Below are 16,301 nucleotides of genomic sequence, written 5' to 3' on the forward strand. Positions count from 1 at the left end.
AAGGCAGTTTACATCGATCAAAAAGTTTGTGTCTACACTACCAGGTCCATTCTGCTTATGTAACTTGCCTGCTACATTGACTTAACTACTCCCATCTCTGCAGGAGGTGTAGTGCTTAAATCAATGTTGTTAGGTCAACGAAGAGGCAGCGTAGACAGTGTTCTTTACGTCGACTTTACTGGCGTCCATGAGGTATTCCACAATACTCCACTGCGACTGCTCTGGTGAACGTTTTCAACTTTGTTGCTCAACAGCTAGGTACACAGGAAACAGCACCTCTCCTGTTAAAGCACCAAGAACTTTTGAATTCCCATTTCCTGTCTGTTCAGCGTGGAGAGCTCACCAGCCAAGTGGATCATGGTGATTCAACGTCCCAAACGCGCTCCAGTCTGGAGTACACAGGAGGTGGTGGATCTTATTGGTCTGTGTGAAGAAGAGTCTGTACAGGCACAGCTCCGATCCAGCTGTAGAAATGTAGACACCTATGAAAAGATTGCGTGTGGCATTGGGGACAAGGGCTACACTAGGGACATGCAGCAGTTCTGCGTGAAAATTAAAGAGCTTCAGCAGGCATACCAGAAGAAAAGAGAGAAACAGTCATTCTGGTTTTGCAGCGCAGACACGCCACTTCTAAAATAACCTACATGCAATTCCCAGCAACAACCCCAATAGCAGCCTGGATACCTCTGAGGAATCGGAGTCCCAGGCCGCCACAGGCAACACTCAGGTGGTCTTGGACTAGGATGAGGAAGAGGAGAATGGGAAACAAGTGAGCAGGGGATCCAGTCTCCCAGAAAGCCAGGAGCTGTTTGAAACCCAGGAACGATCCAGCCAGTCACAGAACAGCATCGCGGTCAAGTTTGATGCCAGGGAAGGCATCTCTGGTGAGTATGCAACTCCAACTAATATTTTGGGGTCACATGTTCTTATACTCTTTTTTTTTTTTTTTAAAATGATGAGGAACAGTGGCTATCTGCTTCCCAGTCGCTGCACCAGCTAGGCAGAGGGAGCCCCATGGATAAAACTGTTTATGTGCAGAGGGATGGCCTGGGAATCTTCCGTAGAGATCTCCAGGAAAGTTTCATGGAGGTACTCTGCAATCTGTTGCAGAAGGTTTCGGGGGGCGGGGGTGGGGGAGGGCCTTATTTCTTCCACCACAGTAGGACACTTTCCCACACCACTCCAATATTACTTCTGCTGGCATCATTGCAGCATCTGTTCCCTTGCTGCCTCTGCTACCCTCAGGAGGGTGATATCAGCTAAGGTCACCTAGGGGAGATGGTGGCAGTTTTCATTTCAATTGCTCGGACTGCAAACAATAGTGCACGTGATTCCCACATTATGCTTTTTTCTGGGAGCTGTCGGGAGGGGTTGCTGCTTTAGCTCTGTGGGGAGAGACAACAAACAACAGCTCTACGTGCAGTTCCCTGCTATTTGCTGCTGCTTCTGCCCACGGATGCAGCTCCCAGTTTGCCAGCTCCAGCAGCTGCCATGCAGGTAGGGGGCCTGGTGGCACCAGGTGACCAAGCGGGTCCAGCAAACCCTGGCAAAAATCTGGGGGGGCACGTGACTCCATGCGCCCCTCTCCACGCGTCGCCTCTGGCTTCTGCCAAATAGGGAGGGGTGTCTCAGGCTTTCAGCCTCACAGTAGGTGCCTGCTCAGGGCTTCAGCCCCGAGGGGCATGCCTGCCGGGGCTCAGGGCTTCAGCAGGAATGGGGAGAAAAGTACCCTTTTCTATTTAGGTACTCTTTGGCAAGGTTGTCTGGTGCCAAGATAGATGGCATGCATATCCCTATTGCCCTACTGCAGCTAGGGAACCCCACTGCAGCAAAACCATCCAATATGTCCTGCATATTGCCAAGGGACTCACTACCCTCAACAAAACATGCAATTAATGGCCCTGAATATTTGGATCACAACAGTCCCCACCGTGGATTTACCAAATCAAAATTGATTCCCCACTGACCGGTAGAAGTCTGGCATTGCAAGCTTCCACACAGTGACTGCCACTTGCTTTTTCTCTGTCAGAGCACATCTCATTTTAGTGTTGCTGTGCTGCAGGGCTGTCGGGAGCTCCGCATGCAGCTCCTGGAAAGCGGCCTTGCACATACAAAGTTCTGCAGCCACTGATAGTCATCCCATAACTACATAACAAAGTGATCCCACCAGTCAGCGCTTGTTTCTGGGTCAGAAACGACGCTCCATTGTGTTCAGCTGCTGTACGACTGCCAGCAGCAATCGGGAATTGTTTTGTTCTATGGCTTCCAGCATGGCTGCTTGAAGGACATTGCCATGTTCCATTCAGCGGCTCCTCTCCTCGCTCTAGAAATACTGCAAGATAAGGCGCGTGGTGTTTGTAATGCTCACAATAGTCACTGCTGAGCGCGATCCAGGCTTCTCAGGAGATGGCGCACACGCAGCTATGTCAGTGTTTTGAAAAAAGGCATGAAATGTTATCAGTTGCAGTTGAGATGCGGGGGAGGAGGATGCACCATGGGACGCTGAAGCCAGGGTCCCAGTTCCCCCATGAAAATGTTTTGGTTCCATGAGGCATTGAAAGCCCTTCCCAAAGCCCCATGGCAAGTTGCACTGTGGGATAGCTACCCATAGTATACTGCTATCAGCATCAATACAAGCATTGCTAGTGGGACACGCTCCACTTAGTTTGGTGTGGAAATGCACTTCTGACTTAATTATTGTGGCAGCTGGATGTCAACTTAAAGTTTGTAGCGTAGACATACACTTAGGCATGCAGTAGAGTTCATCTTTTCCCACTTCCTCTTACTTTTTGAGATGGACAGGTTTAGTTGAATGAGTTTGTTGTATCGCACTCACTTTACTATACATCCCATTCATATTCAGGTGGCAGAGATAAGATTATATTCTATCATGTTTACTATTGTGTATATAAAAATGAGATAATGGGCCCCCAAATCATGAAACAGGCACCTACAGAGCTTCATGAGTTGAAATAAATTAATGTAAGAAACCAAGTTGGGCCCAAAAAATTAAGTTGAGCCCCTTGTTGATAGTCCTAGCACAGAGGCCAAGGAATCATGAACAATTAACCATCCTTTCATCCTTAGATGTGGTCCCTCCAGGGCAGGGTAGAAGCAAGACGAGGTAATGAGATTGTGCTATTGTGACTTGTGTTCTATCTGTTCTACAGGTTAAAATAAGAGTTTTCAATTGAAAGAAAACATTTCAGTCTGTAGAGCTATCAACTTAGCAACAATTGTGGAAGCTTTCATAACCAGCTTGGGGGAGGGTCTCTAACCCAAGATCTCTCTGAGGTACTGTTATTTTTACCAGGACCTTCTCAGGACTTGGAAGCTCTGCAAAGAAGTGCATTGTGGCCGCTGTGGAGATGGGGAGAGGCATCTTCCTCAAGCCCCTGCTGCACAACTCTCAACTTCATTCATAGGTGAATATGGTTCCCCTGGTGCGCTGGAGGACCAGCCTGACTAATGTCATCAGAATCTGAGACTTCCTGGACTGTGGTCGGTGGGACTGGTGGATCCAATACTGCTTGTCCAGTGCATGAGGCTGTCAACCCGCTGTGTCCCCACGAGGTTCCAGAGGTGAAGGCTGCTTTGCTCCCTGCCTCTCTTGCTTATCTCAAATGGGTGCTGTGAGAAGGTTCTCCATGCCCATCGCTATCCCAGGACTGTTCAGACCTCAGAAATTGGGCCTCTCCCTCACCTCCATGCCCCACTTGAGGAGGCTAAATGATATCCAGGCAATCCACCTCTGAACAGTAACTCAAGAACAGCTTATGCTTCCTTCACACCATCCACTTCCTCACTAGCATGTCTCACCCTGATACAAAGTGGTCAGACCTTTTACCCCCTGCAGAGGGTGAGATTCCCAGTGCACCAGCTTTCATTCCACCTTGGTTCCATGGTCCACTGAGGGCATAATCTGGGGGCTCCTCCATGGAGCAGTGAGCACAGGCATTCTGCGGGCACAGTTCATGGAACGCAGTATTTGTCCCCCGCGAGACCCTAGAGCATGCCTACTTCCACAGACCAGGTTGCAGCCTCTCTTCTGGCTCCTCCACAACCTCCTGCTGAGATTCTGGCTGCACCTTTCTCCACATCTTTTCTTTTATTAACTCCCTGTCTATGACCTGATGATGTAACAGGACCTTTCAGTCAACTTCCTACCTGGACTGATGTATGGCTCTTGGCCAGTGCCGGAAGAAGCAGCTTGACAAAGAAGTTCTCTGTAACTGTGATGCCTACTTTTGGTACCTATGTGTCTCAGGTATTTGGGTAAAGTTCCTCTCGGTGGCATATGCCAACTCCTTTGACTGCTTTAATTGAGTAGTGGGCACTGACTAGGATTCACTACTCAATGTCCCCACCTGTTGCCTTTGTTTTAAATCAAGGACAGGCACTTCTGTTCTTTTCATTATTTGTTCCATGGAATTAGTTGATCCTTGGTCCTGTGGCCCCCTCCCTTGATTTAGTGGGTGGGTCTTTAATTCTAGGTAGGCTCTGCCCATCTTTCCTTAACATAAATGGGCTAGCTACTATTGTTAACACAAACATTCACTCAGAAATTTACATTGATCTGTGTTATTAGCTGCATAACCACTTAAACCTGCTGAAAAGGATATAGTGGTTAGCCATCTCTCAGAAAGTGCTCAATAGCCAAGCATATGCAGTCTGCCTTGGAGGCTGGGAATATTGCTCCTAAGGATCCAAGCTCTTGCTGAGCTTCAGTGAAATAGTCAAGTTAGACTTGAGCCTAGGTTCTCAATACCAACATGCTGACTACTAGAATTATTTTAATGGTGCTGTAAATTTACTGCAAATCTGCAGTTAAAAAAAACCTCATAACTGACAAATTCCAAGAAGGAAATCAACAGTTATAGAAGTCAGAGATTATAAAAGAACTAGATTATCTAGTCCCATCGTACTGCAAGTCCAAGTCTGTTCCCTAAAATACATTTTCTATTATCCTATCTAGTCTAAATTTAAAAGTCTCAAGATTGGGCTCCTACAACTTCCCCATGGAAATACCTGCTGCCAAATAACTGCTTGACTGAGATGTTTCTCCTAATGGTCACCCCAAATTTTCCTTTTCTAGTTATATCTGTGTATATTACATTCAGTAATTCCTTTTCACCTTTAGCATTTATACTATCTTAGCCAAGCCATCCCTATTTAGCTCTTTCAATTTTTTCTTATAAATCTGTCCATCCAGCTTTCTGATCTTCTTGTTAATGCTTTGTACAGTATTTATTGTATGAGAGACACTGTCCACAAATTGGAATAGTAAATTTTACACTTACAGCCAGAGAAACAGAGAGAATCCAGAGATGTAAAGGTTTCTTTGTGACCTAAAAAGTTTCATCTGAATATGATCATAGGCATTGGGGTTGATATTTGCAGCCTTTTCGGTCCCATGTGCAGTTGAGTATTTCTTCACTTCTCTAATAGCATCTGAAAACGAAAACAAAAATTGTTTTGTCTTGTTTTTTAATGTGCGTTTGTGGCTCAGTGTATTAGGCTACTGTATAAGACAGAGCTCTAGAAATATATGCAGTCTCTTCAGTCCACAGAACAGGCAAAATCCCTTTAGTGGCAGTACCAACTTCAACGGCCCTTGAAATGTGCCTGACCCACCGGAAGGAATCATTGTGGAGTGATTAGGTAGTTCAGTCACCATGCTAGATCACGGTCCTCTGACTAGATACAATAGTACCAGCTATGATGGTATCTTTTGTACCTGCCCATTAGGAACTGGACCAAGGCAAAAAATCATTCCACAAACACTAGCAGAGTCACATCAGATGGTAATGACTTCTGATACTACCAACCCAGACCAGATTCCAGTTGCTTAGCGAGCAGTGAGAAAAGCAAAAACGGATCTCCCTCCCATTCCCTAAGGATTTCTCTTGCTAAGTAGATGTTGCATATATGGTTCAAATTAAGATTTGATCAGACAGAAGCAATGTTTATATTTCCTTTACACTGCAACTATGAAAAAAGTATTTACTGGAGCCCAATCAAACATAATGAAATTCATTCACATTCACTAACATATACAAAAAATCCTTTCAGATGAGTTGTACTATTGTAAATAGTGTCTAAATACAGTGTGGGCGAAGTATGTTAATTTACCATCTTTTCCTATGAAACGTAAGTGGCCAACAGCCTTGGCTGCAATCAGCAGCATCTGAAACTAAGAGCTGGTCTATACTAGAAAATTAGATCGATCCAGCTCCGTCACTCAGGGGTGTGAAAAATATACACCACTGAGTGATTTAGTTAAGGTGACGTAAGTCCCCTTGTAGACAGTGCTAGGTTGAGGAGGACTTCTTCCGTTGACCTACTACTGCCTCTAGGGGTGGTGGATTACTGATACCAATGGGAGAACCCCTCCCATCATCAGAGGTACTGTCTACAGTAAATCATTGCAGCTGTGCTGATGTGGCATCTCAAGTGTACATAAGCATTAAGCCAGGTTGGGCTAAATTAATATTGGAATGGGAGACCTCCCGGAAGCACATAGACAGTGTAGGGGATGATGCTGGCAATTCAGCAAGTCACATTCTTCCCTCCAATGCATTATTGAACCAATTCCCTCATCATCGTGTTATGTGATGATTTGCTGCTGGATTCGCCATCTTTTGGAGACAAAACTTGGGGTCATCATAAAACCCACTTTTTTTTTTTTTTTTTTTTTTTAAAAGAGTAAGGTATTAATCCTAGTTTCCCAGACAGATTTCAAGTATCAAATTCTGGTTACCAAACATATCACTTCCAAGGTAAAGGTACCTTTCACTTCCTGTCCTAAAACTCTGAAGTATCAACACTGTGTTATTAATCTGCTGCTGCATTTCACTTTACAGCAAAGCATCTGCATGTCACTACATACAAGCTACCATTATAATAACCTTCTTTTTCTACATGCACATAACTTGTAAGAAGTTCTGGAGTTAAACTTTATATTGAATGTATTCAAACTGAAAAGATCAAACCAATTTCCATCCTTTTATGCCATGGGAATGTTCAGGCCTTGCCTTAAGACAGCTGTATTATGGTTTCACAAGGATACCCCATATTTAATTTCAGCTCAAATCTGCTTTTCCTTAACAAAAAGTTTGACCAAACTTTACTCACAATCTTTCCAGTTGGAGCTCAGGGAGGAAAATAAAAATCCACCACTTTTCTGTTTTTTCTATTGTATTGACATTCTCCACAATATCTAGTTAAGGTTTCTGGAGGTCTTCTAGAATAGGCACTTAAATATTATTTATATTTTAGATGTCTGTACTTGCATTACTACAAGTTAGTTTATTAAAAAGAACATTTTCCAGTCTAGTTTTCTTTTTGAAGTTTACTTCTTGCATTTCTTTCATTCATCCTAGACAGTAAATCTAGTCAGTTTCACTTTGTTTAAAGTCATTTAGAATTACATAACATTTTTCACCTCAAAGCATTTTACTAACTTATCTCCTCTCCTTCTCATGCAAAAGAATCACTTTCATCACCAAAGACAGTAGATGTTCATCAGCACACAGAAACCCCGCAGAGTAATTTGTGACAGAAGTACAATGAATTTAGCCAGGCAGAATGTTATTGCCCAAGCTCAAATTTCACTAAACTTTGATGCTATTCTAAGGTTCCAACGTTCTTTTTCCCCTCAAAACCAGCTGTGGCCAGCATCTCAGTTTTATGCCTAGTCTGAGAAAAAGCACCTCCAACAGAACACTGCCTTTCCCCCATCGTTCTGGGACATTATTTCAATGTCAGTCCAGAGAAAGGTTTCAGAGTAGCAGCTGTGTTAGTCTGTATCCCCAAAAAGAAAAGGAGTACTTACTTGTGGCACCTTAGAGACTAACAAATTTATTTGAGCATAAGCTTTCGTGAGCTACAGCTCACTTCATCGGATGCATTCAATGGATGCATCCGATGAAATGAGCTGTAGCTCACGAAAGCTTATGCTCAAATAAATTTGTTAGTCTCTAAGGTGCCACAAGTACTCCTTTTCTTTTAGTCCAGAGAAAGAGTGCCACCTACTGAAGCATCTTCCTACCAGCACTTAAGCATTCCTTGGAAATCTACCATCCAAATGACGTACGTATCTTAATCATACTTGGCTTGTAATTTCTGATGGCATGGCAACAAGCGGTCTGGCTGAAGTTCCATTTGTTCTCCTGCATCATCACAATACTGTACTATTGTGTATGTGTTACTAAGTCTGCACACAAAAGTTTAAATGTACCACCTCCAAAAAAGTGTTTGAACTGAAATTTAAAGAATATCAAAAATGTTTCTAGTCATGTTAAGTTTGTACTCTTCCTGTTTATCTATTGCCCATGGACCCTGTGTACCCTCTAAGCAATTTTCAACACACAAGAAGAAAGATTTACTACTTACCAAGAAACAAAACAATCAGTAGAACGATTATTGTTAGGAATGCCTTATTCCAATAATTTGCTATTTTATTCCATACTGGAATCACAAAGATCTTCTGCCATCTGTAAAATAGCATTGTGTTAATCCCCCAAAAATTAAACATTAGAAGATGATCACCTTATACAAGAGTTTATCAATAATTTTAATTCATAATAACCAATCAGCAAGATCTAGTAACAACTCTTTCAACTGCAATTTAACAGTGTTAAGCTAACTACAGCTTTGCCTACAACCCAATTTAACTTCTCTTAAACCAAAATAGAAAAGGTTACAAACTGTGTTTATTCATATTGAAAAAAAAATTGTTACAAAAATACTAGCTATTTTCCAACTGTAGATTCTTTTGCCTATAAACTTAGCTTTACTACTTGTATGCTCTACACCCATTACAGAACAGAGAATTTCAGGGGAAAATGCATAATCCATAGTGTGCCATTTAATTTTTAGCTACCTGCAAATAGTCTTTTCAGGTGAGTTAGGAAAAAGCTATCTGTAAATCATAAGATCCCCACATTAAAAGGAAATAAATTGACAAAAAATAGTGGCTGTAACTCATTCTGCCAGAGGGCACATCTTTTAACAATGAAAAAGAAAAAGCTCTCCACCTCATTGAGCAATTCCCCACTACACTGGGCACCTCATTCCTCCTTAAAAATGAAGAGATGTATCCTACTCTTGGGTTTACATTTTAGGGGAGGGAGTTAACATCTCTGGTCAAGAGTAAAGATATATACACTATGGAAGCCATTCTCTGGAAAATGGAAACAAACCCCCTCACCCCGCCAAAAAATGTTTAAAAAACAGTGGTCTTGGATGATGAATGTCATGGCTTTGTTTTATTTAGTCATTCAGCATTAATGGACAGATCTGCAAAAACTTCAGATTTTTCAAAGCAAAGAGTACAACAGAAGAAGTCTGGAATGTTTAAATGAACTGCAAACCAGTAAGAGAGAAACTGGAAGACAGAAGGCCCTATTTTCTGCTGGTGTAAACTGGCATAGCTCTGCTGATTTCAAAGGAGCTATGCCAATTTACATCACTAGATTATTTGGCCCAAATCTAGTAGTGGTTTATCATCTGAGAATTATTCAATGTTTGAGCCAGAGGGTTTCATCAGAAAATAATTATGATCCACAAATATTTTTAAAATTTGTATTTTGTTAGGTTGTGTGTGTTCTGTTGGTTTGCATCTTACTAAGGACTTGATCCAAATCCTGTTGAAAGTAATGGGAAGTCTCTTCAAGGAGAGGAATCTCTTCATCAATCCTCAGGTGAAGGATTTAAAAAATTTTGTGCAATATTATCCAAATAAATATCATATAAATATAACAAATTTCCATTATATGCAGAAGATGCTCAGAAGTTGTGCTAATTAAAAAAAAAAACTGATTTAAAGCAGATTTGTGGTTCTTAAAGGAGAGACTAAAGGTTGAATCCCAAAAGCAAAAATTCTCAATTTTTATATGCTGGACCACTTAAGATAGAGACCCTCTCAGGAACAGCTGCCTTGCCAGTGCTGCCCTATGTCAACTATAACTTTAAGTTACATAAATATTAGATAAGCACAAGATAAAAATAAGTTTACTTTAATGTGATGCCCTCCACCCAGTGTATCTGCTTGTTTTTTCTCACCAGGAGTAGGAATTCACTAACTTCCTTTCACTGCCTATAGTCACAATGCTGTGATCTTCCCAGGTTATAACAGAATAAATGTAGACAGACATTCTCTCCCCCTCATCCACCCCCCTCCTGCCCTCCCAAAAAAAGTTTTGGAAGGGATTTATTAGGAGGAAACTTCTTCTGTGCACAGGTTATTCCAAACATTTGATTCCTCAAAAGCAGCTGATACTGACCACTGGTGGAGACTGGAATCGGACAAGATAGACCACTGATCTGATCCAATATGGCAATTCCTCTGTTATGGGTCACTTGGTAGCTTGGTTCCATCCGTCCAGATATTTGTATTTTGGTATTTTTAATATACTCACCAGACAGGAAGTTTTGCTTATTATCAGGATTTTAATATCTGTTCATTAACCCAAACAAGCACAGGCACACAGGAGCGCTGCTTGAACAGACAAGTGAGGGCATGTCTCCACTAGCTGCGGCACCAGTCATGGCACCAGCGCTGGGAGAGAGCTGTAGCGCTGTAAAGTGCCAGTGTAGACAAGGCCTGAGTAACTGAAACTTTCAAGAACAATATGACCACTTCTTGCTTCAACTGTCACAGCAGTTAAAGCAGTTACACACACAGCTCACAAGACCATCTAAAAGTGCTTTGCAGAGCACGACTTGAAAGCCACTGCCCAACGGTATTGTCACAAGTGCTAAATGTCATCTTTGATCCAGCAAGATTACTGTGACAGTTTTGTCAACAAGATAATTAAACATGTAATTTAAATCAAAAAGGATTTTGTTCTTTCAAAATAATGTTTTAAGAGACCTGAATGCTGCAAATCAACCTCAGAGCTAGCACAAAATAAATTGGACACTAGAAGAGCCCAATATATCCCATTATACTCTGGCTCATTTGTGCCATAATATATCAAGCATCATGTTTAACATTTGAATGAATACTGGGAGCTAGTAGTATTGTGGGTTAATGAATTACTCATCAACTGGGAAGACAATTGAAATCCTAGTTACAGCATAAATTAAACTGGGTTTAATGTTTTAATTCACAGTGAATATCTGCGTACATCATTAAACCAGATAGTCTTATTCAACCTGTAATGACATCCATACAGCAGCTTTCTTTCTACAGATTATCACTATAGTTTAGTTTAACTTCCAGAATACCTTTTTCAGTTTGCATAGCTTTCTTAAATTTCTTTGAGCTGAAATTCTCCATAGGCTGCTATGTGCTATGGAGTGAAGAGATCTGGCTCTTTTAACAACTGTTTTTTCAGGGTGTTATAAGTCTTCTAACAGTTGTCCTTCTGGTGGACTTTCTTTGGACTACCACCTTTTATTAGATCCATCAGAGGGGTCCCGATAGTGGTAAAAGCCAGGGACAAATCACCTAGCTAGTTCAAGAAAGCATCTTACCTCTTTCTTTGTTTAGAGAATGGATGCTGACAATGCCTACACTATAATAATCAATGGCTCAGGTTGGCTTCCTCCCTCATTATAACCCAAGTAACTAACTTCTTGACTGGACAGATTGTCCGTGAGCCCTCACCCCTCAGCTAGCAACTGAAAAACAGCTCGTACTTGCTGCACATAATCATCTCAGTTGTTGCTATATATATTGTCCAAATATGCAATGGCATACTGCTGATGAGGTCTGAGAACCTTGTCCATTAAATGTTGCTGCTGCTCCATGCAAGCCAAAAAGCACTGTCTGGAAGTGGAAGACCCTAACGGGTATCAGGAAGGCTGTTTTTCCTTGTGATTCAGCAGCGAAGAGGATCTGCCTTTTGTAAAATCTACTGTAGTGAGATATTTGGCAGCTCCTAAATGTTTCAACAGCTCATCCACTTGTGGCATAGGGTATGTTGTCTTGATATGGTGGTGTATTAGTCAATTCCATCTGGGTGCAGTGGAGAATACATTGCAGAAGGCCTCAACAAGATGTAAAACCTAGGCTCTTTGTTTAGGAAACTGGCACTCATCTGCACTTGTGCAGACTCTTGGTAAACGGGGGCTTGAAACCCCAGTTTGGGTTCTGGTAGGTGAGAAGCATTAAACATCCCTTCCCTGGTTTTCCAAGGCTTATGCAGGTTCACACGGGAAACACTGGTTTCTTCCCTCCTGCCAGGCAGGCAGACTTTGTAGTCCACAAGGCTAACTGAAAAACCACTTCAAAAGGCACTTGTCACATGGCTAGCACTATGGATTCCATGCTAGGGAGTAGCAAAAGTACTCATTACCCAGGTTGGAAGGTCAGTAGGCACGCACCCAGGTTATGTTTGTTCTTGCAAGCTCCCCCCAACAGGTTTTCACAAGCAAAACTCCCAGACTCGAGGCACTCCCTGACATGGAGAACATACTGGGCCATACGGGATATCATCTAGCCATGGTGTTCCCAGCCCTCATATAGGAGGTCAAATATTCCTCAAGGCTGTCACCTGTATAAACAGACCAAAGGGAGAGAATGCAGTGGAACCTTGGGGTACCTCCCTTATGACAAACAAGAAGGGAGGAAGTACCGGGTAATTGGTCCCAATACTTGGGATCAGAGGACAGAAATTGTTTTTTAGCATCACTTTAAGGGTTTTGTTGAATCTCTCAACTAATCCATCTGTTTGCGGATGGTAGACATAAGTCTCTGGAGACTTGATCTTCAATAGGGAGCATAAGTCCTCCATTAACTGGGATGTAAAGTTGGTCCCTTGATTGGTCAGTATTTGGGGAGTGTGGGGGGTGTGAATCCTTGCTCAAAGTTCCAGGGCAAGTGCTGTTGCCTTTGTGTAGTGTAGTGGGGATGGCCAGGATCACAAGCAAGAGTTCCTTGCCCACCACACTCTACTCTAGGAGTTCTACAGAATCAGTCTTGATTTGCCTTAAGGGAGTTTTGATCAGGGGGAATGAGATCAAAGGAGCCTTTGGGGTAGTTAAATGGTACTATGGACAAGAGACCCAGTATTCTCTGAGCTAATGGTGGTCAGTGGGCCAGCAGAAATGAGTCAATACATAGACCGGGAGAAAACCTTGTCCATTGTGCCCATCAGATAGGATGTCATGAGCTGGCTGTAGGAGTGCCCGGTTGTATAACGGAGGTACCAATAACTGGATCTTTACCTCCTCAGTCTGTTTATTGCACTCAACTTGCTATAGGCATACTTCACAGATTATGAAATGGAACCACTGCCTCAGACATCAAAATTTCAACATTTACAGCAGGAATTTGATCATAAGCCCTGCTCAGTGTAGGATTCCCCCCCTCCCTCTGGTTCACGGACAAAACCTGCATCATGAGTCAGGGCTTCTAAATCTGGCAACAGTCATCCACTGGCTACTGCCTGTCTGCATCCTGGATGGGTGTCCAGTGAGCCTCAAACTCCTCTCAGAGATACTCTGGTTCTGTTAACTCAGCTAGTCCTACCAGTCTAGGAACAACCCCAGGTGTTGACACTGGGTCAGTGGTTGTGGTCTCTGGTTTTCCTAACTTGTGGATAATTTCCCGAAAGTACCGCCAATCTCAGCCAGTAGCGACACGGTAGACCAGCACTGAGGATATAGCCACTGGGAGGGTATCCGTATGCCTACACAGTCTTCTGGAGTAGGCCTTCACTTCCCCATTTATGCACTGGAGGAAGATGGTCAGGGTAAAAGGGACCTCAGGTGAGACTAAGGGAATCTGTACCAAAGTCTGGCCACATCCTGAATCCAACTGACACTGCACTTTTGTCCTCCTGGTCCGTTATTTTGGTGGGTCCTTACTTCTATGCTATTCTCTGCTGTCCATACCTCGGCACACTCTTACTCCATAAGGGGGCATTCTCTTGGGTTCCTAGTTGCCCACACAAGAAACAAGTTGCCATGTCATGGTGTGAGCCCATTTTCTTGACCAAGGACAACCCTGCCTGTTGTAGGTGTTTGGTATTTAAATCCGTACTTAGTCTCAGTAGCTGGGACAGGGACCAACTGCCTTGGTTACGCTTTGTCCAGTCCGTTCCTCACCTGTCGCTGTGAATTGCTCAGAGTTAGGGTGAGGAGGTGTCATCTTAACTGAAAGGGCGCATACTTGACATCTTCTGCTGATCAGGGACATCTCCTGACTGGGCTTCACATCAGACTGGTCAGCTTTCTAGCCCAAGCATGTCCTTCCCCCAAATCCCCGGAGGTTCCTCAACAGCCATCAAGTTTTCCATCACCTCAGTTAAAGACCCTGGGTGGTCCCCCAATGGGGATTATTCATATGAACTGCTCAACCATTATTAATTCATCCACTTGAGCTCCAGTTTGCTCCTCTGGCTGCAACCACCGCCAGCAAATGGTCAACAAATATGTTTCTAACTGCAAGCAGCACCTGTGTCTCTCTTCACTAATATAGAAAAAGTCCAGGATGGCAGCCTTAACCAGTGTATAATTCTGTGCAGCCACTGGGTCATGCCCTTGGTAGTCTGCCTGTGCTGGGCAGGGTCCAATGTTCTGGAGGCCATTGGGAGGCCACTTCCATCTGCTCTAAAGTGGACATCTTTCTTGACATCAGGACCCGTTTCAATCAACTTCTTATATACCAGTGGCAGCAATGGCCCTGCGCTCACGGCCAACTGCTGAACCCCAGCTGCTCCATCAGGCTGTAGGCCCATCAATCACTATTGTACCAGGTTTTGTTGCAGGTCCTTCTGCTTGGTTGTCATCTCTCATAGCAGCTGATGTTGTTGGCTCATCTGCAGCTGTTGTGGGGCACCCCACTGTTGCAATAGCTGCTGAAGGAGCTGTTGTTACTAAGTTGCCTGTTGTTGCTGGCTCTCTGTTAGCCACTTGCACCACTGCTCTGGATCCATGTTGCTTGGGTTCTCCTATCTCTCACGTGCATGTGCTTTCAATCTCCCCCAGTTTACCCTTGGTGGAGAATATGGGCATTTGCTTCCTAATCCGACACATGTCATAGGTTGTATTTCTAAGACACTCCCTTGGGATGAGAGTGGGCACCTCTCTTGTCCCAGACATCCTTCTCTGGCTGTAGGCATTGCTGTACTGCCTATTCGGAGTCTGAAGTGGAGCCCTCCGCTGTTAGTCTTAGGGAGGCAGCTCCCCCTTTCTTCTGGGTATAATAGCAATCCAAAATAAAGAAGTTAAACAAAATAATCCTGTAAAATGTTGGAAATCATTAGAAAAGGGGTAGATAATAAGACAGAAAATATACTCTCTCTCTCTCTCTCTCTCTCTCTCTCTCTCTCTCTCTCTCTCTCTCTCTCTCTCTCTCTCTCTCTCTCTCTCTCTCTCTCTCTCTCTCTCTCTCTCTCTCTCTCTCTCTCTCTCTCTCTCTCTATATATATATATATATATATATATATATATATATATATATACATATACACACACACACACACAATACTGTGTGCAGATCTGGACATCCCATCTCAAAAAAGGTATAACGGAATTGGAAAAGGTACAGAAAATGGCAACAAAAATTATTAGGGGTATGGAACACCTATGAGGAGAAATTAATAAGACTAGGACTTTTCAGCTTGGAAAAGAAACGATTAAGGGGGGATATGATAGAGGTTTATGAAATCATGACTGGTGTGGACAAAGTAAATAAGGAAGTGTTATTTACTCTTTCTTATAACACAAGAACTAGGGGTAACTAGCAGTGTACCCTCTAATTTTTTACCTGCATGTGTGGAATGAATTTTATTATGGAGGTGATGCATGGAGGGGATGGGGCCAAGGGGTTTGGAGTGTGGGAGAGGGCTCAGGGCTGGGCCAGAGGGTTGGGGTACAGGCTCTGGCTGGGGGAGGTGAGCTCTATGGTGGGGCCAGGGATGAGGGGTTCGGGATGCAGGAGGGAGCTCAGGGCTGGTACAGAGGGTTAGGGTGTGGGGGGTGAGGGCTCCGGCTGGGGGTGCAGGCTCTGGGCTAGAGATGAGAGGTTTGGGGTGCAGGCTGCCCCAGGGAGAGAGGACTCCCTCCAGCCCTCTCTTGCGGCAGCTCTGGGCCGGGGCGCCTCTCCCCAGATGCGGCAGCTCCAGCGGGGTGGGGCTGGGCTGGGGGAGGGGCGCCTCTTCCCACCTGTGTGGCCCTTGATAGCCTGCTGCATGGCCGCTTGGCATCTTACAGTGAATTTAGGTAACCAGATGAAATTAATTGGAAGTAGGTTTAAAACAAACAAAAAGGAAGTATTTCTTCAGGCACTGCACATTCAACCTGTGGAACTCTTTGCCAGAGAATGTTGTGAAGACCAAGGCTATAAC

At 43.6% G+C, this 16,301-nt stretch overlaps 1 protein-coding gene across 2 annotated transcripts in view; it reads right to left on the bottom strand.

Annotated features, from left to right (window-relative positions):
- Positions 1–16,301, bottom strand: part of LOC141980820 (B-cell receptor-associated protein 29-like) — a 53,723-nt gene that overhangs the window by 32,809 nt on the left and 4,613 nt on the right. For both annotated transcript variants that reach the window (XM_074942464.1, XM_074942463.1), the window contains exons 3-4: positions 8,395–8,495; positions 5,301–5,451 (exon numbers count right to left, since the gene is read on the bottom strand). In XM_074942464.1, the coding sequence (XP_074798565.1) occupies positions 5,301–5,451; positions 8,395–8,495 (252 nt within the window). The remainder of the gene's footprint in view (positions 1–5,300; positions 5,452–8,394; positions 8,496–16,301) is intronic.

The sequence above is a fragment of the Natator depressus genome, chromosome 1 (assembly GCF_965152275.1).
Source record: "Natator depressus isolate rNatDep1 chromosome 1, rNatDep2.hap1, whole genome shotgun sequence".
Taxonomy (NCBI): Eukaryota; Metazoa; Chordata; order Testudines; family Cheloniidae; genus Natator; species Natator depressus.